The sequence below is a fragment of the Panthera onca genome, chromosome E1, assembly GCF_046562875.1.
Source record: "Panthera onca isolate mPanOnc1 chromosome E1, mPanOnc1 haplotype 2, whole genome shotgun sequence".
NCBI classification, from domain to species: Eukaryota; Metazoa; Chordata; class Mammalia; order Carnivora; family Felidae; genus Panthera; species Panthera onca.
In genome coordinates this window covers 42596340-42622700 of record NC_138352.1, presented here as the reverse complement: position 1 = coordinate 42622700, position 26361 = coordinate 42596340, and the positions used below count along the sequence as shown (strand labels likewise).

Here is a 26361-nt window from a genome sequence, read left to right as displayed (position 1 = left end):
TTAAACATAAAATGGATTTATGTAACCTGTCACTTAAAATGATTGCTGAATTTCCCAACACAAGAGCAAAAGAAAGAAAGCAAACTCAGACAACTGTTATTCAGTATAAATGAGCCATTTCTGATTGATTCAATATATTAAAATTTAATCAGAATCTGTATGAACTATCTCCCAAAGCCCAAGATGTGCAAATAATTAGGAACATAATTCAGTTATAAAATTTTTTCATAATCAAAATTCCTAAAATACGTCCAAAATGAAGTTATTTTATAAATTATGTTTTAGAATACTTCTCCTTGCATAGCATTAACGTAAAGATACAAATTTCAAAGTCATTTTAATAATTAAAGATTACAATTGTTAAATATTTAACATACTCAGTGTATTTTTCCAAATTTGGGGGAGGTAAGCCTGAGTAACAGATGTTAATGGTGAGCGGGAAAAAAGAAAAGTGTTGTCTTCAACATGCATGCTTTAATAATCTTGTTCATTAAACTGAGGGTTGATGGGGGGTGGGAGGGAGGGCAGGGTGGGTGATGGGTATTGAGGAGGGCACCTTTTGGGATGAGCACTGGGTGTTGTATGGAAACCAATTTGACAGTAAATTTCAAATATTAAAAAATTTAAAAAAAAAAGAAAAAAAAAAGAATCTTGTTCATTTGCTAATGCAAAACAAAATCCTTAACACAGTTGACAACACATAATAAATGATTCAGTCATGGCACTTAACATAAGAAACCAACCAATCCTCAGACCCAGGTTAAAGGCTTAGGGAACCCATAATAAGAAGGTGACAAACTCAAATGAGAGAAAACGCAGACAAACCAGAGATGAAAAGTTTTCCTAGAACCAAGCAGCCCCTCCCCATAATACAGTAACAAAGAATGATTCCAACAAGGACAGTTTAATTTATTATGAATATTGCTAAGTCCAAAACACTGTGCCATAGAGCTGATTTGCAAAACCAAATGCAAAATTAACCAGGCAAAGACCTGGTGAATAGATTTGACACTTTATAGAGCAAAATCTAGCAGTATCCTGAAATCCACATGATAGCTTTTCCTCTAACCTTCACCATTTGAACTCATGCAACTTCTAATGGGAAAATCAATTTTTAAAAATACTACATAATGTGCCCAAATCAACAGATGTTTTTTGTTGGAACATATCTTCAAATAGTTTTTCTTAAAAAAAAAATAAAGGTAGAATATGAACATTTGCTAATCAACCAAATATCCAGAGAATTTCATAATCACTTTTCATTAATGATATCTCATATTCATAAATCACTCTTTTATCTCCTTTTACTCCTACTTACAAGTTTCACAATTACTAATTACGACGAGCACACTGATGACTACAAAAAAATTAACTGTATTAATTTTCAATGTAATTTATATCTGTTAAATATTAAATGTGCTCATTACTTCATGGCTAAAATTAAAAGCGATAAACACAAAAATATTTGTTGTAGGAAAAGCTGACCTAACTGCAGTACTTGGAACACAGTACTTGGAACAAGTGCAGACTTAAGAAAAACCCAAATCTGCCATTCATAGCATCTGTAACAGGTTGTGTTTTTTTTAATGTTTTATTTATTTGTGTGTGTGGGGGGGGGGGGGGTGGGGGGGAACAAGCGGGGGAGGGGCAGAGAGAAAGGAAGACACAGAATCTGAAGCATGCTCCAGGCTCTAAACTGTCAGCACAGAGACCAACGCAGGGCTTGAACTCATGAACCATGAGATCATGACCTGAGCCAAAGTCGGAAGCTTGACGAACTAAGCCACCCAGGCACCCTGTCTCTGTAACAGTTTTAAAATATTTTGCAAGAAATACTTTTTTAAAAATTTAACTGCACTTTGTTCCTCTGTTTTCTAGTGTATTTGCGTATTTGTAGTACTACAAGTAAATTGTGCTCTACAAATCTTATTTGTACTTAATCTCCCTTTCCAAGTGTGTGCAAGTTGCTGTTTGGCTAAGTAGGTATGTAATCTGTTGTGTGAGACAGCACAAGGACACTTGAAAAAGGGCTTTCATTACATTTTCCCAGGTTAAATATATTATACATTGGATCCAGCCATTCAATAATGTTAATTTTGAATAATTTGCTGTGTCATTGGATAATTACATGATCCCAGCAATAATATTTCTGTTTCCTATAATTTTGAGTTTGAGATTATTTAAAGTATAAATATGCATAATAATTAGATCTTCACTATGAACTGCACACTATCACTGAACAGCTTTTCTTTGTCCTAGTTCATGTTTTTATACTTGAATTCAAACACTTTTTTCATTAGTATCAAAGCCCACATATCCTTTTAGTTTGCATTTGTCAGGTCTGTCTTTAGCTTCTTTTTATATTCAGCCTTTCTGAGTCACTTTTTGAATCTCTTTAAAATCTAACCCAAGAGTCTTTTATTACAAAATTTATTTTATATTGACACAGCACAAAATATTGTGTTTTCCATGTTCCATGTGTTTGCTTTTTGATGAGATGTTCAGATTTACAGTTTGCATCCATGACCTTGATCAAGACATTTTCCAATGCAGGGCTGCAATTTTCTCAAACGTAAAATGAAGTGCTGAGTGATAGAAGATTCTTAAGGTCCCTTTCTCCCCTAATATTCAATGGCTGTAAGTTAAATCTTCATTATCATTAGGTCAGGTTCAACCCAGATCTGAGTGTTTTCTTAGAGATTTTAACAAAATAGATTTGAAAGAAGGAAAATGTATCTAGTCCATGCTTTAGTTCTACTGTTAAATATAAATAAATAACAATATTTAAAAGCCACTTTTATTGTTCAGATATATGTTTTGTTTTGATGAATGCTAACAGGAAAGTTATATTTCACATTATAAACCAGTAAACCCACAGAAGTTCATACATTCTATATATTAAAAAGCTATGTTATACATGTAAAAAAGTTCCCCAAAGCAATGCTTAATCTTTGTACATTTGCTTACTTTTTGTTCTTTTCCATTTCAGTTTTAAAATACTGATTATGACTCGCTAAACTTAATTCACTAATGGATCAAGACTGGAAGTTTGAAAACATTAATTCAGAAATCTTAACAGTTACTCCACTTGGCAAAATTCAGGGAAGGTATTTTGTAACTTTAAAAAAAATAAATAAATCAAAGATAGTCAATGATACCAGTAGAGCTCTACATGCCCAGGAGGTGCATTACTTTGTATAAGAAACACATGAAAGGGGCACCAAAGTGGCTCAGTCAGCTGGTTAAGCATCCCACTTCGGCTCAGGTCATGATCTCGAGGTTCATGGGTTTGAGCCCCACATGGGGCTCTGTGCTGACAGCTCTAAGCCTGAAGCCTGCTTCGGATTCTGTGTGTGTCTCTCTCTCTCCCTTCCCCTGCTCAGTCTGTCTGTCTGTCTCTCTCTCTCAAAAATAAATAAACATTAAAAAATATTTTTTAAAAAGAAGAAATACATGAAAAAGTGCTTACCGCTTGTTGCAGTGGAGATCATAGATAGGTGTTTTAAACTGAATAGACTTCACCATCTCACCAGTACGAAGTGAATATAGATCTACACAACAGTAAGGTGGACTTGTGCTAAAAGAAAGAAAGAAAGAAAGAAAGAAAGAAAGAAAGAAAGAAAGAAAGAAAGAAAGAAAGAAAGACAGACAAAGAAAAAAAGACAAAAGCCATATTTTTAAAAATGTGGGGGGAGCCAGTAAACTCTATATTTTCTTATTAACATAATCTTAAAACCCCTAATTAACATAATAGAAGGAAATTTACTTGAACTATTAAAATAGTTCATAATATAATATATCCCAATCAATTCATTTCATTAATGCAAAATTAAGGGAAAAAAAGAAAATAAAACTCATTCACCAAATTGTCACTATACAAAAGAAAACTATAAGATTATCTCAATAAATACATAAAAGTATTTGATAAAATTAAAAACTTGTTCATAAGAAATATTTCATTAATCTGATAATGTATAGTAACCTTAAAACTAAGAAAAACTATCAATTGTATATAATGGTAAAACATTGAAAACCTTCACCCTAAAATCAGGAACTAGACAAGAATACTCATTATTACCACATCTACTCAAGACAGTATGGAAAGTCCTGTGCATAAGGCAAGAAAAGAAATTACTGTAAGGAAGAAAAAAAGCTGTCATTATTTGCCAAGAATTTGCCTGTGTATGTATAAAACCCAGTAAGACAAATCTGTATGTCAAAATATACATAAAGACAACCCCACAATAAAGAAGAACCATTACTATATGGATTAATACATGAATTAATTGGTAATATGGATTGCTAATTAATTGACATATCAATTTACCCTGGTCACTAGGTACAATACCACCCATATTTTTATAAATTAAGGACAAACCATTATAAAGTGAAATTTTAAATCCATATATATTGGATATATGAATATATTGAATACCTTGGAATAAATCTAAGTAAAAATTTTGACATATTTACACAAAAAGAAACAAAACAAAACAAATCAAAATAAACTGAAGTATATACCATAGGCTGACAGACTTTCTAAACTGAAACAGTTCAACACTAATAAAAAATCTACCAGAATGAGACCTCACTCCAAAATGTATATAAATATACATTCCACATGATCAGATTATTTTGGAAAGGTATAGTAATTAAGAGACTGGGTTCTTGACTCTAGAACAGATAAAGAGATTCATGTTTCCACCTTAACAAGGTAGGAAAAGAAGAACAAGTTAAATCCAATAAAAGTGCAATGAGGGAATTAATAATAAAATACAATATGAAATCAATGAATTGAAACGGGAGTAAGCAAAAGAAAACATGAAACCTAGTTTTCTGAAACAAATCTACAAAGAAACAAATAATTTGACTATTCCAGTATCTATAAAAGAAACTGAACTGATAATTTAAAACTTCTCACAGTGAAATCCTTGTAAAAATGGCTCATTTGTAAATCCTATTAATCATTTAAACAAAAATGTTTAGATATCCTACATAAACACTTTCAGAAGGTAGAAGAGGAGTAACTTCTCAACTTATTTTATGAAGCAAGTAACACCTGATTGCAAAACTAAACAAATACTTTGGAAGAAACTACAGATACATTTCTGTATCTATGTATCTCATGACTATACATAAAAATTCTCCAACAAAATATTAACAAATCAAATCCAGCGATACAAAATGAGACGAGGTTTATCCCAGGAATGAAAGGTTGTTGCATATAAGACAACTTCAAATTGCTGAAGGACATCTACACAGACTTAAAAACAAAACAAAACAAACAAAAAAAAACTTTCACCAAAATATCAAGAACAAGGCAAACCTGTCTGCTCTGACCACTCTCATTTAACAAGTTAATTTCTAAATATTTATGAAAATTTGCAAAACATGATTAGTGACTTTATATGTATGAAACATTATTAATCTATAATAATTAAGATAATAGGAGATGTCACCTCACATCTGTTAGAATGGCTATTATCAAAAAGATAAGAAATATGAGTTAGCAAGGGTGCAAAGAAAAGGGAACTCTTGTGCATTGATGGTGGGACATGTAAATTGCAGCACTCACTATGGAAAATAGTATGGAGGTCCCTCAAAAAATTAAAACCAAGAAACAGACTCTTAACTATAGAAAACAAGCTGATGGTTACCAGAGGGGAAGTGAATGGGGGTATGTGAAATAGGTAAAGGGGATTAAGGGTTGCACTTGTGATGAGCACCAGGTGTTGTATGGAAGTGTTGAATCACTAAATTCTATATCTGAAACTAATATTATGCTGTATGTTAACTGGAATTTAAGTTAAAAACAATTTTTTTTAAGTAAAAATATCACATGATTCAGCAATTCCACCTCTGGGTATTTATTAAAAAAAAAAAAAAAAAAAAGGCTCACTCAAGGGGCACATGGTGGCTTAATGGGTTAAGCATCCAACTCTGACTTTGGCTCAGGTCATGATCTCGCTGTTCGTGGGTGGGTTCAATCCCCGGACAGAGTTCTGCACTGGAGCACGGAGCCTGCTTGGGATTCCGTCTCCCTCTTTCTACCCCTCCCCCACCTGCTATCGCCCTCAAAATAAATAAACATAAAACTTAAAATAATAATAATAATAATAATAATAATAATAATAAAAGATACATCATGCACTGGTATGTTCATTGCAGCACTATTTACAACAGCCAAGACATGGAAGCAACCTGGGTCCATTAATGGATAAAAGGATAGAGAAAATGTGGTAGATACAGATATACATACACAATAGAGCATTATTCAGGCATTTTTAAAAAAAGGAAATCTTGCCATTTGTGACATGGATACACCTTGAGGGCATTATGCTGAGTGAAATAAGTCAATGACAAATATTGTATGATTTCACATATATGCGGAATTAAAAAAAAAAAAACAAAACAAAAAAGATGAACTCATCAATTCAGAGAACAGACTATACTTGCCAGAGGTAGGGGGTAGGCAAAATGGGAGAAGATGGACAAAAGGAAAAAACACCCAGTTAGAAGATTAATAAGTCCTGCGGATACAATGTAGAGCATGGTGACTATAGTTAACAATACTGTATTATATATTTAAAAGTTGCTAAGAGAGTAGGTCTTAAAAGTTCTCATCAAAAGTAAAATATGGTAACTGTGTGGTGACAAATATTAACTATACTTACTGTGGTGATCATTTTGCAGTATACACAAATATCAAATCATTACATCATATACCTGAAACTAATATAATGTCATATGACAAGTGTATCTCAATTTAAGAAAAAAAATGGTATTATGATACTGGTCTGAGCCCAGACATATAGGTCAAGGAAGCAGAATAGAGCGTCCATAAATAAACGCACATGTATGACCTAATGATTTTCATCAAAGGTGCCATATAATTAAGTGATGAAAGAATAATTTTTAAACAAATGTTGCATTTAAAAATTAGTTACTTGCATGGAAGGAATTAAATTTTTCCCTAACTTATGTATAAAAAATAACTCAAGGGGCGCCTGGGTGGCGCAGTCGGTTAAGCGTCCGACTTCAACCAGGTCACGATCTCGCGGTCTGTGAGTTCGAGCCCCGCGTCAGGCTCTGGGCTGATGGCTCGGAGCCTGGAGCCTGTTTCCGATTCTGTGTCTCCCTCTCTCTCTGCCCCTCCCCCGTTCATGCTCTGTCTCTCTCTGTCCCAAAAATAAATAAAAAAAAAAAAAAAAAAAAAAAGTTGAGAAAAAAAAAAAAAAATAACTCAAAATAGATCACAGCCTAAGAATATAAGAACCAAATAGTTTCTAGAACAAAATATAGATAAAATATATTTTTTTAAGATTGATTGATTCATTGATTGATTGATTTATATGCAGAGGGACGGGTAGAGAGAGAGGGACAGAGAAAATCCCAAGCAGGCTCTGTGCTAGGATTCAGCACAGAGCCTGATGTGGAGCTCAAACTCAAGATCATGAGATCATAACCTAAGCCAAAATCAAGACTCGGACACTTCACCACCTGAGCCATCCAGGCGCCCCTAGATAAATCTATTTCTTAAATAAGAAAAAGAAAGTATGAACACAGACATAACTGACAACACAAAATTATCAAAACAAATTTTATTTTTTGGGGAATGCAAGCTGGTGCAGCCAATCTGGAAACCAGTATGGAGGTTCCTCAAAAAACTAAAAATGGAACTAACTACCCTATGACCCAGTAATTGCACTACTACGCATTGATCCACAGGATACAGGTGTGCTGTTTCGAAGGGACACATGCACCCCCATGTTTATAGCAGCACTATCAACAATAGCCAAAGTATGGAAAAAGCCCAAATGTCCATCAATGGATGAACGGATAAAGAAGATATGGTATATATATACAATGGAGTATTACTCGGCAATCAAAAAGAATGAAATCTTGCCATTTGCGACTATGTGGATGGAACTGGAGGATATTATGCTAAGTGAAATTAGTCAGTCAGAGGAAGACAAGTATCATATGACTTCATTCATATGAGGACTTTAAGAGACAAAACAGATGAACATAAGGGAAGGGAAACAAAAATAATATAAAAACAGGGAGGGGGACAAAACACAAGAGACTCTTAAATATGGAGAACAAACCGAGGGTTACTGGAGAGGTTGTGGGAGGGGGGATGGGCTAAATGGGTAACGGGCACTAAGGAATCTATTCCTGAAATCATTGTTGCACTATATGCTAATTTGGATGTAAATTTTAAAAAATAAAAAATAAAATTTAAAAAAAATTTGTAATTGATATTTAAAAATGAACAAGCAAGCCCCGTATCGTGAGAAAATATTTTCAAAAGATATACCTGACTAAGGGTTTGTACCCAGAACATAAAAAGAACTCTTATCATTCAACAATAATGATACATACAACACATTTTTTAATGGCCATAATATTTGACACTTTACCAAGGAAATACAGAGAGGGCAACTAAACACTTGAAAAGATGCTGAACATCATGGAAATACAAATTAAAACCACTAAACCACTAAGGGATACCACTATACTCATTAGAATGGCTAAAATTTAAGACTGGCAATATAAGAATGCAAAGTAATTAAAACTGTCATACACTGCTGTTAGGAATGCAAAATACTCACTTTGAAAAATAGTTTAGCTGCTTTTTATACAGTGAACATACCCTTACTGCGTGTCACATCTAAGTAATTTGTTACTCATAATAACAAAACACTTAAATGTAAGTCAATAAGTGAATGGATAAATATACTATGATATATTGAGGTAATGCAATATTACTCAGCAATTTTGAAAAATGAATTATCCATACAAAATGAATCTTAAAACCATTAGGAAGTGAGAAAGAAAAGGTCAGATACAAAAGTCCACACACTGCATGAGTCCCTTTTCAATGAAAAGCTTCAAAGGTAAAACTATAATTATTGGAAGTAGATCAGTTGTTGCCAGGGGACAAAGCAAGAGGGAGGTAAAGTGCCATGAGAAAATTCTGGGGATAATGGAAATGTTGCTGTGTCTTGATACACAACTGTATACAAGTGGCAAAACTGGGGTGGGGGGGAAACTAGTAAAACCTGAACTTCAATCTCTAAATTCACACAAGGCAAAAATTCTTTTCTGAATGTTCCCAACTAATTAATCCAGTCCTCTGCTGAGAAGCAATGAGTTAATAATGAATGAAATCTAAAATTTTGCCAGACCAACTGGGAAGAAAAAAACAGCTTGTCACCTTCAATTAGCAGCTCAGTATAGCCACAGTACACTAGAAACTTGAATTCTGATCATTTCACTGGCATCCATACTATGTCACAACTGAGATTCTTCCTGCAGAAAATCTTCAATAGAAACAGACAAAACAAATACTATGAAGGCTCAGTTTAGAGTTAACCAAACAAGACTTGGTAGAATTGAAAAATCTACTTATATGGGGCGGGGAGGGGGGGGACCTCTTATTCAATGCCTAACAGAAAAAAGATAATTCTTTTAAAACAAGAGTTTTCAGAAAGTCACACATTCATAAAGGAGTCAGTCATGCTATCTGCCAATAACACAGTTGTGTACACGCCTGACATATCCTTTTGTTCTCTATTTTTTCTCTTTTTAAAAGCCTTGACTATTTCCCTGGGACACAGCAAGACAATCTTAATTTTTCTCATGGGTAGGCTGATGAGAAAGCTTTCCATAACAGCAGCAGTGTGCATGCCCCATAACAGAAAGGATATGTGTTAAACTCAAATGAAGATATGAAACAAGTTTTGACTCTGCACTCTAGTATACACCAAACAGTGCCACAAGAAAGTTGTTTACAGAATGAGTTTTCGTTAGATTTCTAGAATTTGAATGGGGTAACATTTTCATATGTTTGTGTCTGACATTTAAACATAAAGCTGTGACTTAACTTTACAATAAACCTAATTAATTCTTTAAGGAAAAAAGTTCCACATAGATATGTTGAGAGCCAAATGTAGAACGTAACTGAATATATTGCAAGCAAACACCAGAGGTTAGAAGAAAAAGCAGGAATGATACAGTTTTTATTATTAAATGGTTGGTTCAGGAACTCTAACTTGTGAACCCAGCACCTCTGTCTTACCAATACACAGACAGCAACATGCATAGTATAAAGTTATGTTACACTTTTTATAATAAATATAAAATAGACATGAATACAGGGGCGCTTGAGTGGCTCAGTAGGTTAAGCATCCGACTTCGGCTCAGGTCATGGTCTCACAGCTTGTGAGTTCGAGCCCCACATCAGGTTCTGTGCTGACAGCTCAGAGCCCGGAGCCTGCTTTAGATTCTGTGTGCCTCTCTTGCTCTGCTCCTCTCTCACTCATGCTCTGTCTCTCTCTCTCTCAAGAGTAAATAAAACATTTTAAAAATTTTAAAAAATAGGCACGAATACAAATTGTCCTTAACTGACCTTTTCTTTACCTAAGTAGCCTGTTTTATAGTAAGCAACCAAGAACATAAGTTGAAAATTTTTGTATCAGAATAATGTGTCACCTACTGTACCAGTGACCTATACCCACAAGGGAAATTATTAAGCTTCTATTAGAGAGTTTTGGAAAAGTCCTTCCGTAGCCAATGGTATGATATTTACATATTTCATCTATTTCAGTGAAGAGCATTGACTAGAACTACTTAAAGAGCAAATTTTTTTAAAAGCCTCCATTATTGAAAATGCAATGGTTAAATTAAGCAATAAGGAACTATAAAACCAAGTAGTTACATTAGATTTCTCAAAAGGAAAAATATTGAAAGTATTATAAATACCACCTATAAATACCATCTATAAATATTATAGATAAACACCAAGAAAACACTAAACATTTCCATATAAATATCTTGCCTACTTCAGTATTTCTTACTTTCTATGTAATACTTTTCACCACATTAAAAATATTTTAATATATTTAATGTAATTTTTTTATTTTTAGAGCAATTTTTGCTTCACAGCAAAATTGAAAACGTACAGAGATTTTCCATATACCCCTTCCACCATTCATGCATAGACTACCTTTAACAACATCCCCCATCAGAATGGAATGTTTGCTACAATCGATGAATCTACAATGACATATAATCACCCAAAGTCCACAGCTTACATTAGGGTTCACTCTTGGTGTTGTACATTTTATGGGTTTGGACAAATTTATAATGGCATATATCCAACATTATAGTATCATAAGGAATAGATTCACTACCCTAAAATTCCTATATGCTCTGCCTATTCGTCCCTCCTTCACCCCCAACCCCTGACAAACACTAATCTTTTCACTGTCTCCATAGTTTTGCCTTTTCCAGAGAGTAGAGTTGAAATCATATAGGATGTAGCCTTTTCAGACTGGCTTCTTTCACTTAGTAATATGCATTTAACTTTCCCCCATTTAATTTTATGGCTTAATAGTTAATTTTAGTCCTGATTAACATTCCATTACCTGGATGTCAACAGTTTATTTCTCCATTCATCTACTGAAGGATATCGTGATTGTTTCATGTTCTAGCAACTATAAATAAAGCAAATATAAACACCTATGTGCACTTTTTTGTGAAAATTTAAATTTCCAACCCCTTTGGGTAAATACCAAGCAAGGCAATTCATGGATTGTAATGGTATGAGTTTAGCTTTGTATGAAACTGCCAAACTAACAAAGTGGTTTTACCATTTTGCATTCCTCCCAGAAATAAATGAGAGTTCCTGTTGCTCCACAACCTTACCAGCATTTGATGCTGTCAGCTTTCTGGATTTGGGCCATTGTAACAGGTATATAGTGACATCTCATTGTTGTTTTAAATTGGCTTCCCCTGATGACATAAGATACGGAGCATATTTCCACATGCCCATTTGACATCTATATATTGTGTTTGAGGTCTTTTGCCCAATTTTTAATCAGGTTGTTCATTTTCTTATTGTTGGGTTTTAAGAGATCTCTGTCCTTTATCAGATGTGTATTTTCCAAGTGTTTTGCCACTGTTTTGTATTCTTATTCTATTGATGGTGTTTTTGAAAAGCAGAAGTATTTAATTTTAATGATGTCCAAATTTGTTCAGAAAATTGAATCTGTGAAGTATAGGATAACCTCAGAAACATTTCCAGAATAAAGAAGAAATGAATAAAAGGGATGAAATGGAAAACAACAGATAAAAATCACTGAACATAGAAATTCAATTTATGGAAATACATATCATTGAAGAAACTGCCTCAAGATTGTAGCATCAATCCCTACGTGATAATTTCCAGCCTGCCAGCCTACCCTATTTCTTAACTGCCATCCCCTACAATCACATAATTCCTTTAAATGAAAATCATGTTGAATCACTATACTGTATACCTGAAACTAACATAAAACTGTTGTTAATTATAACAAAATTAAAATAAAATGATTTTTTTTACAAAAAGCAAAATCATGTGTGTGGGTATGGGTGTGTAAACTGAATGATATACTGGGTAATTCAGTATATAATACACATGCCCAGAGCCAGATGTATGCTCAGAAAAGAACCACAAGGACACTAGACTTGCATCTCTGTCTGGGCCTTTGACTCTGCACAGGCTGGACGTGAGGGCTAAGGCAGAATAATAGATGGCATAACTACACACTCAAGGACTATTCCAGCTCAGTACCAATTTGCAAAAGTTAGAGTATTTATTTTTTCATTTTGGGGTCTGCCATTTAAGCAAACCTCTGTCAGGTCACTGACTGACTGCCAAGATAATAGAGATTTCAGTAATCACATAAGACGATAAACATACAAAAAGTTTGGAAAAGCCATTAAACAATGGGTAGATGCAGGCAAAACCAGCATACTCTGGGGAGGAGGACAACCTGATGTTCAGAGTTGCCGTATTGCAATATTCAAATGTCCACTGATCAACAAAAAATGCAAGGCATAAAAAAAAAAAAAAAAAAAAAAAACAGGAAAGTATGGCCTATTCATAGAAAATAAATTGAGGGGGGGGGGGGGGGGCGCTTGGGTGGCTCAGTCGGTTAAGCCTCTGACTTTGGCTCAGGTCATGATCTCGCAGCCCGTGAGTTCAAGCCTCGCTTCAGCTCTGTGCTAATAGGTCAGAACCTGGAGCCTGCTTCTGATTCTGTGTCTCCCTCTCTCTCTACCCCTCCCCCACTTACACTCTGTCTCTCTCTCTCTCTCTCCCTCTCTCAAAAATAAATAAACATTAAAAAAGAAAATGAAAGAAAAAGAAAGAAAGGCACCTGGGTGGCTCAATTGGTTAAGTGTCCAATCTTGGCTCAGGTCATGATATCAAGGTTAGTGAGTTCGAGCCCCATGTCAGGCTCTGTGCTGACAGCTCAGAGTCTGGAGCCTGCTTCGGATTCTGTGTCTCCCTCTCTCTATGCCCCTCCCCAGCTCATGCTCTAAAATAAATAAAACGTCTCTCAAAAATAAACATTAAAAAAAATTTTTTAAGGAAATTAATTGAAAGAAACTATCAAAGGAAACCAAAACATTGTACTTCTCACCATACAAAGAATTTAAATCAATTGATTTAAATATTATGCTCATAGAGCTAAAAGAAACTACAAGAGAGAAAGATGAACAAATTGAGAATATCAATAAAGACCTAGAAATTATGAAAAAAGGAATCACATAGAAATAATGGAACTAAAAAGTACAATAATTAAAATGGAAAACACAATAAACTTGAGAAAGAAAGAAAAAGAAAGAAAGAAAGAACAAGAGAGAAAAAAAGAAAGAAAGAAAAAAAAAGAAAAAGAAAATGGCTTTCGTGATGGCTAACACTTATCAAATGCCTATTCTGAGCCAGACACTTCACATGGTTGGTATCATTTATACTTAACAGTAATCCTGTGATCGAAGTGCTATTATGATCTCCATTTTTCAGAAAAAGAAGCTGAGACTTGGAGAAATTGAATAACTTGCTAAGATCATACAGCTAGCAAGTGGTTTCAAATCCAGTTCCATTGGATTCCAGAGCCTGAACTCCTTACTACTGTCATGCTGGGCTGCAATTTCTCACAGTCAGGAATTCAAATAGCAGAAACAAGTCCAGCTGGAATTTACGAAAAGAACAGACTCCAAGGTAGTGAGGAGGTCACCATTAAACTAGCTGACCAGAGAGTGCAACCTGGGAAGGGAAGCTGTTGTGACCAAATCACATGGTCATGATTCAAATGGAATGGAAGGTACTGAGTGCTGAAGTGCTCTAGGGAGGGCAAAGAACGAGTTCAATGACTACAAGGATGATGGAGACAGCATGGAAGAATGATGCCATTAGAGACGAAGAATGCTATGTGGAAAGCGGCTTGTGCTGGTCTGTGACTTCTGTGAGTTTAAAGGGGCTAGCTCTTCTATCTCCTGCCATCATCTTCTTCAACATTGTGTTGATTTCCTGATTTTACAAAACTCATCAGAGTCCTGACTTCACAGTTTTGTTCTCCTCCTGGTTATTCAAGTACAATTTATATTAAGTTTAAATCTGTTTTTAAACATTCTCCCCAGCAGTTCTGGGTTCCACTGGGACAAAATTCAGGTAGTAATGTGGGAAGGGGAGTGTATTTGTGCCACACAGGCACCTGCTTATTTCTCTTTGGTTTCAAAGATCTCTATTGATAGGGAAATTACATCCAAGAATGCTCAGCTCTAATACATGTGATATTGCATGCTTGAGGGGCTTTAATAATGATGATTCACATATTTCAAACATTAAAAAGTGACTTTAATGTTCAAAAAATAAAATAAAATAAAGTGGAAAACACACTAAAGGTTTCAAAAGCATATCTGAATATCAGAATAGGCAGAAGATAGAATGTGCAGACTTGAAAATAAGACAACTGAAATTATACATCAGAGGAAAATTAAAAAAGAATGAAGAAAAATTAACACAGCTTATAAGCAACACTATAAATCAACTAAAGTTAGCCAATTTACAGAAGACTCCACCCAACAAAAGAATACATATTCTTCTGAAGTGCACATGGAACATTCTATAGGGTACACCATATGTTAGCCACATAACAAGTCTCAATAAATTTAAAAACAATGAAAACAAGCTTTCTAACCAAAATGGAATGAAATTGCTAATCAAAACCAGAAGGAAAACTGGAAATTCACAAATATGTTGAATTAAACACCTCTTAAACAATCACTGAGCCACAAGTATGTGGGATTAAACAATAAACTCTTTAACAATCAACACCACATTAACGGAATGCAGGGGGCAGGGGAGTAGGGGAGGAACACGTGATCATCTCAAATGATACAGAAAAAGCACTTCCCAAAAGTCAACATCCTTAAATGATAAAAACACATAAGAAACTAGGAATAAAAGAAATTTTCTAAATATCATAAAGGGCATTTATGAAACACCCAGAGCTAACATATTCAATGGCAAAAGACTAAATGTTTTCCCCCTAAAATCAGGAAAAAGAAAAGGATGCCCACTTTTAACACTGCTATTCAACATTATATTGAAAGATCTAGCAAAAGCAGCTGGGCAAGAAAAAGAAATTAAAAGCTTCTAAATTGGAAAAGAAGTTTTAATGACACATCGGACAAAGGGCTAGTATCCAAAATCTATAAAGAGCTCATCAAACTCCACACCCGAAAAACAAATAACCCAGTGAAGAAATGGGCAGAAAACATGAATAGACACTTCTCTAAAGAAGACATCCGGATGGCCAACAGGCACATGAAAAGATGTTCAACGTCGCTCCTTATCAGGGAAATACAAATCAAAACCACACTCAGATACCACCTCATGCCAGTCAGAGTGGCCAAAATGAAGAAATCAGGAGACTATAGATGCTGGAGAGGATGTGGAGAAACAGGAACCCTCTTGCACTGTTGGTGGGAATGCAAATTGGTGCAGCCGCTCTGGAAAGCAGTGTGGAGGTTCCTCAGAAAATTAAAAATAGACCTACCCTATGACCCAGCAATAGCACTGCTAGGAATTTATCCAAGGGATACAGGAGTACTGATGCATAGGGGCACCTGTACCCCAATGTTTATAGTGGCACTCTCAACAATAGCCAAATTATGGAAAGAGCCTAAATGTCCATCAACTGATGAATGGATAAAGAAATTGTGGTTTATATACACAATGGAATACTACGTGGCAATGAGAAAAAATGAAATATGGCCTTTTGTAGCAACATGGATGGAACTGGAGAGTGTGATGCTAAGTGAAATAAGCCATACAGAGAAAGACAGATACCATATGGTTTCACTCTTATGTGGATCCTGAGAAACATAACAGAAACCCATGGGGGAGGGGAAGGAAAAAAAAAAAAAAAGAGGTTAGAGTGGGAGAGAGCCAAAGCATTAGAGACTGTTAAAAACTGAGAACAAACTGAGGGTTGATGGGGGGTGGGAGGGAGGGCAGGGTGGGAGGGAGGGCAGGGTGGGTGATGGGTATTGAGGAGGGCAGCTTTTGGGATGAGCACTGGGTGTTGTATGGAAACCAATTTGACAGTAAATTTCATATATTAAAAAATAAAAAAAAATAAAATAAATAAAAAAAAAAAAAGGAAAAGAAGTTTTATTAACTTGCTCTATTCACAGACAACATGATCCAATACATACAAAATCCCAAAGGATCCAAAAGAAATAATACTAGAACTGATAAATTCATGAAAGCTGCAGAGTATATATCAAACATATAAACCAGCAGTTATCAATCCAAAAGAGAAATTAAGAAAGCAGTTCCATTAACAACAGCAATGCAATCTCTATCAAAATTCCAAAGATGTATTTTTTTTTTGCAGAAATGAAAAGCAAACCTAAAAAAGCAAGTAGAAATGCAAGAGGCCCCAAACAGCCTAACAATAATGAAAAAGAACAAACTTGGCAAATTCACATTTCCCAATTGCAAAATTTACAACAAAGTGATTTTAATCAAAACACTGAAATAGTGAAATAATATTAGAGAGATAAACCAATGGAACAGAATTAGGATTCCAGAAACAAACACATACCTCCATGATCAATTAGTTTTTGAGAGAGATGCCAAATCTATTCAATGAGGAGGAAAAGAGTATCTTCAAAAATGGTGCTGGGTAAACTGAAAGTCCATGTGCAAAAGAATAAAGTTGGACTTCTATCTTACATCATATATAAAAATTAACTAAAAATAAATTAAAGACCTAAATATAAGAGCTAAAACTCTAAATTCTTAGAAGGAAAAAAGAGAGATAAATCTTCATGACCTTGGATTTGGCAATATTCTTAGATACAAGACCAAAAGCACAAGCAACAAAAGAAAAAATAGATAAATTGGATTACATCAATATTTTGTGCACAAAACTTTTGTGCATAAAAAGGCATTATAAAACGGTGCCTGGATGGCTCAGTCGGTTGAGCATCTCTTTATTTCAGTTCAGATCATAATCTCACAGTTTGTGAGTTTTAGCCCCACAGTGGGCCCTGTGCTGACAGTGTGGAGCCTGCCTGAGATTCTCTCTTTCTCTCTGCCCCTTCCTTGCTTGCACACATGCTCTGTATCTCTCAAAAATAAACATTCTTTTAAAAACGGGGTATTATCAAGAAAGTGAAAAGACAACCTAAAAAAAATGAGACAATATTTGCATATCAGAGATCAGATAAGGGTCTAGTACCCAGAATATGTTGAATTCTTACTATTCAACAACAAAAAGACAAACAACCCCATTTACAAAAGGGCAAAGGATATGATTAGACATTTCTCCAAAGAAGACAGAGATATGGCCATCAAACATGAAAAAATGCTTAACATCATTAGTCATTAAGGAAATGCAAATCAAAACCACAATGAGATACCACTTCACACCCACTAGGTTGGTCATAATAAAACAACTGAAAAAGAGCAAGCATCAGCAAGGATGTAGAGAAAGTGGAACCCTGGTCTGTTGCTGGTAGGAATGTAAACTGGTGCAGTCTCCATGGAAAACAGTTTGATGGCTCTAGACATATGGGGCGCCTGGGTGGCTCAGTCGATTGAGCGTCCGACTTCGGCTCAGATCATGATCTCATGGTCTGTGAGTTCAAGCCCTGCGTTGGGCTCTGTGCTGACAGCTCAGAGCCTGGAACCTGCTTCAGATTTTGTGTCTCCCTCTCTCTCTGACCCTCCCCCATTCATGCTCTGTCTCTGTCTCAAAAATAAATAAACGTTAAAAATTTTTTTTAAAATTATCATGTGACCCAGTAATTTCACTCCTAGGTGATATATTCTCATGAGAAATGAAAGCATATGTCTATAGAAATACATGAATATTCATATCAGCATTATTCATAACAATCAAATTGGAAACAACCCATTCATCCCTTTAACTGATGAAAGCATGAACAAACTGTGGTATACACATATGATATAATATTATTTGGCCTTAAAATGAAGTTCCAATTATATGACATTCTGGGAAAGGCAAATATATGGAGATAATAAAAGAAGATCAGAGCTTGCCAGAAGTCAGGGAAAGAGTGAAGGATGAATAGGCAGAGCACATAGAATTTTTAGAGCAGTGAAAATACTCTGCTTGATACAATAATGACAGATACATGCCATTATCCAGTCTGAGAAACACAGTAATATTATTAAACAAGACAGTTAGTGGGAGCATCTATGTGTATATGTTCAACCATATTGATAGAAAAAGGTAATAATTAAGTAGAAAAGGAAACGTGATCTAGAGAATAGAACAGAAGATGGAACCTTGGGAAATAATCACATTTCAAAAATATTACAATATTATTATGCTTTATCAAAATTACTTATTTTCAAGTCTCCAATATACTGTGATCATGTTCAAGCCACTAATGACATATTCATTTTTCATGCCCTCATCATGTGCCTAGAACATAGTATACCATCAATAAATATTTTTGAGAGTAATCAGAGTGAATGAAGGAAAAAGAAGACGTTCAGAAACAGAGTGTAATGAGCAGTGCCCACAATTAAGGACTATCAGTGTAAGGATTTGTGATCTGTTTCATTATATCACACTCAAAAGTTACAAACTTAAAACTCTATCTACTTTGCCATAGTAAACTTAAACAACATCTCCGATCATTTATTTCTGTTTCAGAAACTTTCAAAGGCACTCACTCTCACAGAATTTATTCAACAATTTGTTCAACCTTTCATCTAAGCAGATAAAGCCCTCCATGATATAGACTCAATTTTTTAAATATTTAATTGACACTCTCTCCTTTATTTTATTTTTCTAGAGAAAGTGTGTGAGGAGAGGGGCAGAGGAAGAGAGAGGCGGGGAGGATGCGGGGTAGAATTTTAAGCAGGCTCCATGCTCAGTGCAGAGCTGGACGCGAAGCTTGATCCCATGACCTGGGGATCATGACCTGAGCCAAAATCAAGAGTCAGATGCTCAACCGAGTCACCTAGCCCATGTACCATTAGTGCCTTTTTTTTTTTTTTAACTCATGGTCTCTGTCTACCTGGTTCTATCCCATCCCCAACTCCACACACCTAAATCTAACACATTCTTCAGAATAAGCACAATAACATCCTCCTAGCTTGAAGTACTTGCTTCTTTCTTTGAAATCTCATGAATCTGCCAGGTCAATTAAAGATCTACCAGCCATAATCGACTTACAGAGAAATGTCCTACTAACCATTCCATGACTAGTCAGCAGTCTTAAAAGGCCATGCTGTTTGCTACAAAAGCCCTCCCCTTAGACTAGAGGATGTATCTGACTTAAGGACAAGCAACCTATGGGTAGCTGTAGTATAAAACTGTATCCATATAGAGATGTACCATAGCACCTTAAAAAAGGGGAAAAAAAGAATAAAAAAAAGAACTATATTCAGAGAAAAGAGGATTATAGGTGATGGCAGTATATCCTAACACCTCATATATCACATATTTAAAATGGTTAAAGAGCAATAACATTATAAAGCAATATGGAAGTAAACAATGAACAAAATACAGTGTCAAAATTAGGTTTTATTTTCAGAATGATGGAAGAGAATTATTGCCTTTTATCTTTTCATTAATCTATTCATTTGATAAATTACTAATTTCTGTGCTGGATATTCTGAACAAAAAGGCCAAAGATCTTTCCCTTATTGAGTATATTCTAGTAGATGAAGACAAACATAAATACATAAATAAGTGAAATAAACCAAATGATTTGATCGTTGGTGAATATTGGTGAATAGTATGAATAAAGAAAAACACAGCAGGTTAAAAGAGTAAGTGCAGGGAATGAAAGGATATGCCTCACTGCCCACAAAGTCTTATGAGGATTAGAGAGTAAGAATTAGAAATAACCTGGGTGTACTGGTGTCTTCTGAGGACTAATATAAACCTGTAAACAGGCACAATCTGTCATTATGGTCACAGGGTATATAATGGCAGTGTGATTAAGAGTGTAGGGAGAAGAGCAAGAGAGCACATCTTGTCTGGAGTATGGAAATGAGATTTCCTCTTCACTGAACAGTGACATAGACACTAGGGAAAGAGGAATTACATATTTTAAGCCAATTTTTTAAACAACAAATACTACATAAAACAACAATCAAAAAGGCACATAAAAAATAATAAAGCTAAGAGAATACAAAGATCAAATTAAGGGAGTATTATTAGGAAATTTTGTCTTTTGAAAGAAAGCCAGGCTGTAGATATGGAGGAATTAATTTTCAATACAATGGCAGAATCTAAGAATATAAAAGACAGACCCTAGAAACTGGACACCAGAGTAGGAAGAAAGAAAGAGAGAAGGGGAAAGTACCCTATACATCAATAAGAAAACAGAAAAGTGGAGAAAGAACTATATCCCACCATAAGAGGTGAGACAGAATCCCTATTCCACAAAGTATGTGGAATATTGGGAAGGAAAAGGAAAATGGCTTAGAACTAGCTATGGTCAGGGTTCTAAACAGAAAGTTGAAAAAACATGTTTTAGCCCACCTTCTATTTTCTATCATCATATAGACTGTTAGTACCTTGGCCCCAAAAGTTAACACCAGAGTAATATTAAGGGCCAATACCACTGCATATGATATTCTATGAAGTAGCATTCTTAACATCATCGATGATTACAAGATTCCTAATAAATTTACCAAATAATGTATGGCTGTCCACTACCAACAAACTGAAATGAAATTCCACTGCAATCAAAAAGAGAGGTGGGGGGGAGGGGAACAGGTTAAATTGGTGATTAAGGAGTACACTTGTGATGAGCACCAGGTGTCATATGTAAGTGTTGAATCACTAAATTTTATACCTGAAACTAGCATTACGCTGTATATTAACTAACTGGAATTTTAAAAAAAATGGGGGGTGCTTGGGTGGCTCAGTTGTCAAAGCATCCAACTTCGGCTCAGGTCATGATCTCACAGGTTGTGAGTTTGAGCCCCACATCGAGCTCTATGCTGACAGTTCAGGGCCTGGAGCCTGCTTCAGATTCTGTGTCTCATTCTCTCTCTGCTCCTCCCCCACTTGTGCTCTGTCTCTCTCTGCCTCTAAAAAATAAATAAATGTTGAAAAAAATTTAAAAAGAAACATCTCCTATTTTAAAAGGTTATTATCCAATGATCTATGGTTAAAGAGTGGTAGGATTTACCTATCACTCACTTCTAGTGATAAGTAATATTGACCAAATAATTAGTTCCAAAGTAGAAAAGTTAAGAAATATGAAAAAATATGAAAAACATTGAAAAACTAAAAAATACACTGAAAAATCTGTAAGTCACTAGCAGTTGTTTTATGTTTTATAATTATTTTCAGATAAAGATAACTGAAGTAAACATACATAAAGAAGAGTGTACAAGTTGATGAATTTTAAGGTGAAGTCTTGGTGAATTTTCATAAGATAGATACACATATGTAACTCTACACAGGTAGAAAAATACATTTCCAGTATCTCAGAAATGTTCCTCATGCTTCAATAAGTTACCATTACTAGTCCCTATCCTCTCAAAGGTCATCACTATAGTCTCTCTTTGGTGGTCTGATTAAGTAATTAAGCAGCCATGTGGGAGAAGTCCCCAAGTCCAGGAACTGCAGACAGCCTCTAGCACATAGCCAACAGTATTTCAGAGCCCTCAATCCTAAATCTACAAAAGAAATGAACCTGACTAAATTTAGAAATGGACTCTCTTCCAGTCAAGCCTGCAGATAAAAACCCAATTCTGTGGACATCTTGACAGCAGCCTTTTAAGTCCCTACACTAAAGACCCATTTAGTTGTGCCTGGACTGCCAATCCATAGAAACCATGAAATAATAAGTGTTTGTTGTCTTACGACATTAAGTCTATCATAATTTCTTACACAGCAACAAATAACCAACATAGACCTTCTCCCTCTTTTGTTCACAATGATCTTTAAATACAGTACAATCCCAAAGACCAGTAGGATTTTCAATGGAAATATAAAAGTTTAACTCCTTCTGCCATTGTACTACTTCAAATAACATCAGGTTGTCTTTTCATTTCACTGTATTTAACGATTAAATTTCAGCAGTGTAACTAGAATTATGATTTACTGTTTACTAGTTTATAAATTTCTTAAAGTATAACATGAACAATTAAACCAATACATATTTAAATACGTTTTTTGTTTTAATTTCACTAATATAAACCGTTCTGAAACAAATCTGAGTGGACTTCCATTTTTCAGGTTCTTCTATGACACACTAACATTATTGGTATCCTAATCCACTTTTATTAAGACAACAGAGACAGTTTCCAAAATAATAAAACTGGAAAACTACTGAGCATTAAGCACTTTTTAATCAAAAATTTATTTTAATTTTCTTAAGTTATATCAAGAAATTGTTCTTAATAAATTGAGGTCGTGCAGTTAAAAGATTTAGCCAAATATACATAACCACATCATTTGGCTAAGTGATCATCAGACTCTAAATCTATTACTTCAGAATCGTTTTATATACAAATAATATTATACATGTTGTAAACATGGGAAAACATTCTGACAGTGTTTCAGATTCAACAATTACAACATAAGGAAAAAATCAACAATATGGTGAAGCCTAGCCAAATAAACCACTAAAAGGAGCACTGAATTGGTCAAAGGACAGGAATTAAATAAGATTTTTAGGTCTGTACAGTTAAGTATTCCTCTTAAAGTACATCTTTCCATGGAAGAATCAATAATTCCTTCCCATTACTAGTCCCCATCCTCTCAAAACTAGGTTATCAGCATCTAGAAAATGAGGAATGACCTAGGTATCTTAGGCTTTTTGTGAAGACTTAGTATGATGTTGACTACTTTGGCATTTTTTTAAATAACGTATGAACAGGGGTCCCTCGGTAGCTCAGTCAGTTAAGCATCTGACTCTTGGTTTCAGCTCAGGTCATGATCTCATTGTTCAAGAGTTTGAGCCCTGCATTGGGCTGTGTGCTGATAGCACTGATTGAGCTATGATTGCAGAGCCTGCTTGGAATTCCCTCTCATTCCCTCTCTCTCTCTCTCTCTCTCTCTCTCTCTCTCTGCCCCTCCCCTGCTCATACTCCCTCTCACTCATGTTCTCTCTCTCTCTCAAAATAAACATTTAGAAATTTAAAAAAATAATGTATGAACAAATGATGATGGCATCCTTACACGTTATCTTTGAAATTTGAAGACTGCCTAAAAATGGTGTATTAGATACAAAACTATCTATTGTGCCTGATGGAAAACAATAATTACACATAATACAATATTAAACTCCTAAGCTCAAATTTATAAATCTCTATCAAAAATACTTAAAATTTCGGGGCGCCTGGGTGGCTCAGTCGGTTGGGCGTTCGACTTCAGCTCAGGTCACGATCTCGCGGTTCGCGAGTTCGAGCCCCGCATCGGGCTCTGGGCTGATGGCTCAGAGCCTGGAACCTGCTTCTGATTCTGTGTCTCCCTCTCTCTCTGCCCCTCCCCCGTTCATGCTGTGTTTCTCTCTGTCTCAAAAATAAATAAACGTTAAAAAAAAAATTTAAAAAAAAATACTTAAAATTTCACTCTCACAATCTACTTTCAATTTTTGTAACAATACATTTTTTATTTTCATATATTTTATCAGAATCATAGCCATTTCTTACCATGGATGATGTTTTCAAAATAGTATTTTTGTAATGCAATACAATGAGCATCATGTTAAAGCAATGTGAAATATGGCTTTTATGATTTGAAAATTCTAAACATTAATACCATTTTTCTTTACAAAGACTTCTATTATTTTTATTCATGATATTTAACAGATTGAACCAAAATTAGGAAAAGCGGAACAAAGTATTGGAGAAAGTGACATTTTCCAAGAATGTGCATGTATAAACTGAAACACAAAATAGCAAAGACATTTTAAATCTACCACAAATTGCAAGAAGCATGGAAACACTTATTTTTAAATGGGAAAAAGCTGCACAACCTTCAACATGTGTTACTGAATCTAATCCTTTAAATGTAAGAGGAAAATTTTTGATAGTATTACATTAGTTGTATTCTTATTCAGCTCCTAAAGAACAAAAGCCAGTTGGTCACGTTTTTTATTAAGTAATTAAAAACAAAAGCAAAGAAATGGAAACTTAACCATATTAAAAGCTAAATTTGTGATTAGCCTCGTTAATAATAACATTTTTCTTTTGTAAAGTGCTGAATAAACACTGGGTAATTAAACCTCCCAACATTCCCATACATTGAGAGAATGGTATTAATGATGCTTTTATATGGGGTGGTAATCATGCAGGAAGAAGTAATATCTTCACATAAAAATAGGAGGTAATGTTAGAATCAGGGCTGGAATCAGATATTTTTCAATAGTGATCCTCATCTAACATACCATTAGGAGGCAGCCAAAGGCATAATACATTGTATTTTTTAAATAAGTTTTTGTTATTTTTTTTTAACGTTTATTTATTTTTGAGACAGAGACAGAGCATGAACGGGGGAGGAGCAGAGAGAGAGGGAGACACAGAATCCGAAGCAGGCTCCAGGCTCCGAGCCATCAGCCCAGAGCCCGACGCGGGGCTCGAACTCACGGACCACAAGATCATGACCTGAGTCGAAGTCGGACACTTAACTGACTGAGCCACCCAGGCGCCCCAAGTTTTTATTATTTGTACTTAAATGCAAAGATGAGTTAGAAATACACTACCTTCAAGGGGATTTTAAATAATCAGTTGATTTTTTAAAAAGGGTAGAGAATAAAGTAAGAATACAAGGAAATATGTTTAAAATACCACAGTGAAAAACAAATGCAAGGGAAATTCAAATCCTGGAAGAGAGATATTAAGTCTTCAGTTTATTTCATGTATTCATATATGAATAATATAAACATATATATAATTTATATACTTACAATACTATTTTCAACAATGCCTACACAATCTTTGTCCCCTAAAAACCATTCATAAACATAGCACTTAAAATTTGATTTAGAAAAAATTTTCAAAAAATTTAATGTGTAGTAGAGGTCAACAAACTACATCCTAAATCCAACCCTACTGCTACTTTCATTGGAACACAGCTACACTTATGTATGTATGTATGTATTTTCTAAGGCTGAGTTCAGTAGCTGCCACAGAGACCATACAATCTACCAAGCTTAAAACATTTTGTAGGGGTACCTGGGAGGCTCAGTCAGATGAGGGTCCAACTTCAGCTCAGGTCATGATCTCACAGCTCATGGGTTTAAGCCCCATGTCAGGCTCTGTGCTGACAACTCAGAGCCTGGAGCCAGCTTCAGAATGTGTCTCCCTGGCTTGTGCTCTGTCTCTCTCAAAAATAAATAAACATTTTTTAAAAGATTTTGGGGGCGACTGGGTGGCTCAGTCGGTTAAGCATCCAACTCGATTTCAGCTCAGATCATGATCTCACAGTTTATGAGTTTAAGCCCTCCCTGCATTGGGCTCTGCACTGACAGTATGGACACTGCTTGGGATTCTCCATCTCCCTCTCTCTCTGCCCCTCTCCCTTCACCCCTCTCAAAATAAATAAATAAATAAACATTTTAAAAAATTTGCATATGACAAAAAAATTTTACTGATACATGATCTGTAGTTTTTTATTCTAATGTAACTGAGTTGCTCTTACACAGTCTTTTTCAAGGGTCTTAAATTATTTGCTTCAATTGTTGTGGGAGAATATGAGGTAAGCCTGAGTTCCTGAAATACAGGAAACTCTACAGTGATGTCTTTGGGGACTCACCATTCTGATATTTAATATTTCCTTTCATTGCACTACTTTGCTTCTCTTGTTTGGGAACTATGCAATTGTTCTTGTTTTCTCTCCATTTTTCTCAAGTTCTTGTTTTATTCAGTTTTCTATCTCTTCTCCCTTCTAATTTCTCCATCAATTCTGTAATAAATTTGTGGGGCTTTTTCCTTCTATTTCTTCCCCTCCTATTATCTCACCCTGTCTTCCCTGAGTTGTATTTCTGTTTTGTGCTCTTCTTTCAGAG

The 26361-nt window shown here is 35.0% G+C and overlaps 1 protein-coding gene across 13 annotated transcripts in view; it reads right to left on the bottom strand.

Moving 5' to 3' along the window:
- Positions 1 to 26361, bottom strand: part of BCAS3 (BCAS3 microtubule associated cell migration factor) — a 614259-nt gene that overhangs the window by 468117 nt on the left and 119781 nt on the right. For all 13 annotated transcript variants that reach the window (XM_078437391.2, XM_078437395.2, XM_078437397.2 and 10 more), the window contains one exon: positions 3470 to 3577. In XM_078437391.2, coding sequence (XP_078293517.1) covers positions 3470 to 3577 — 108 coding nt within the window. The remainder of the gene's footprint in view (positions 1 to 3469; positions 3578 to 26361) is intronic.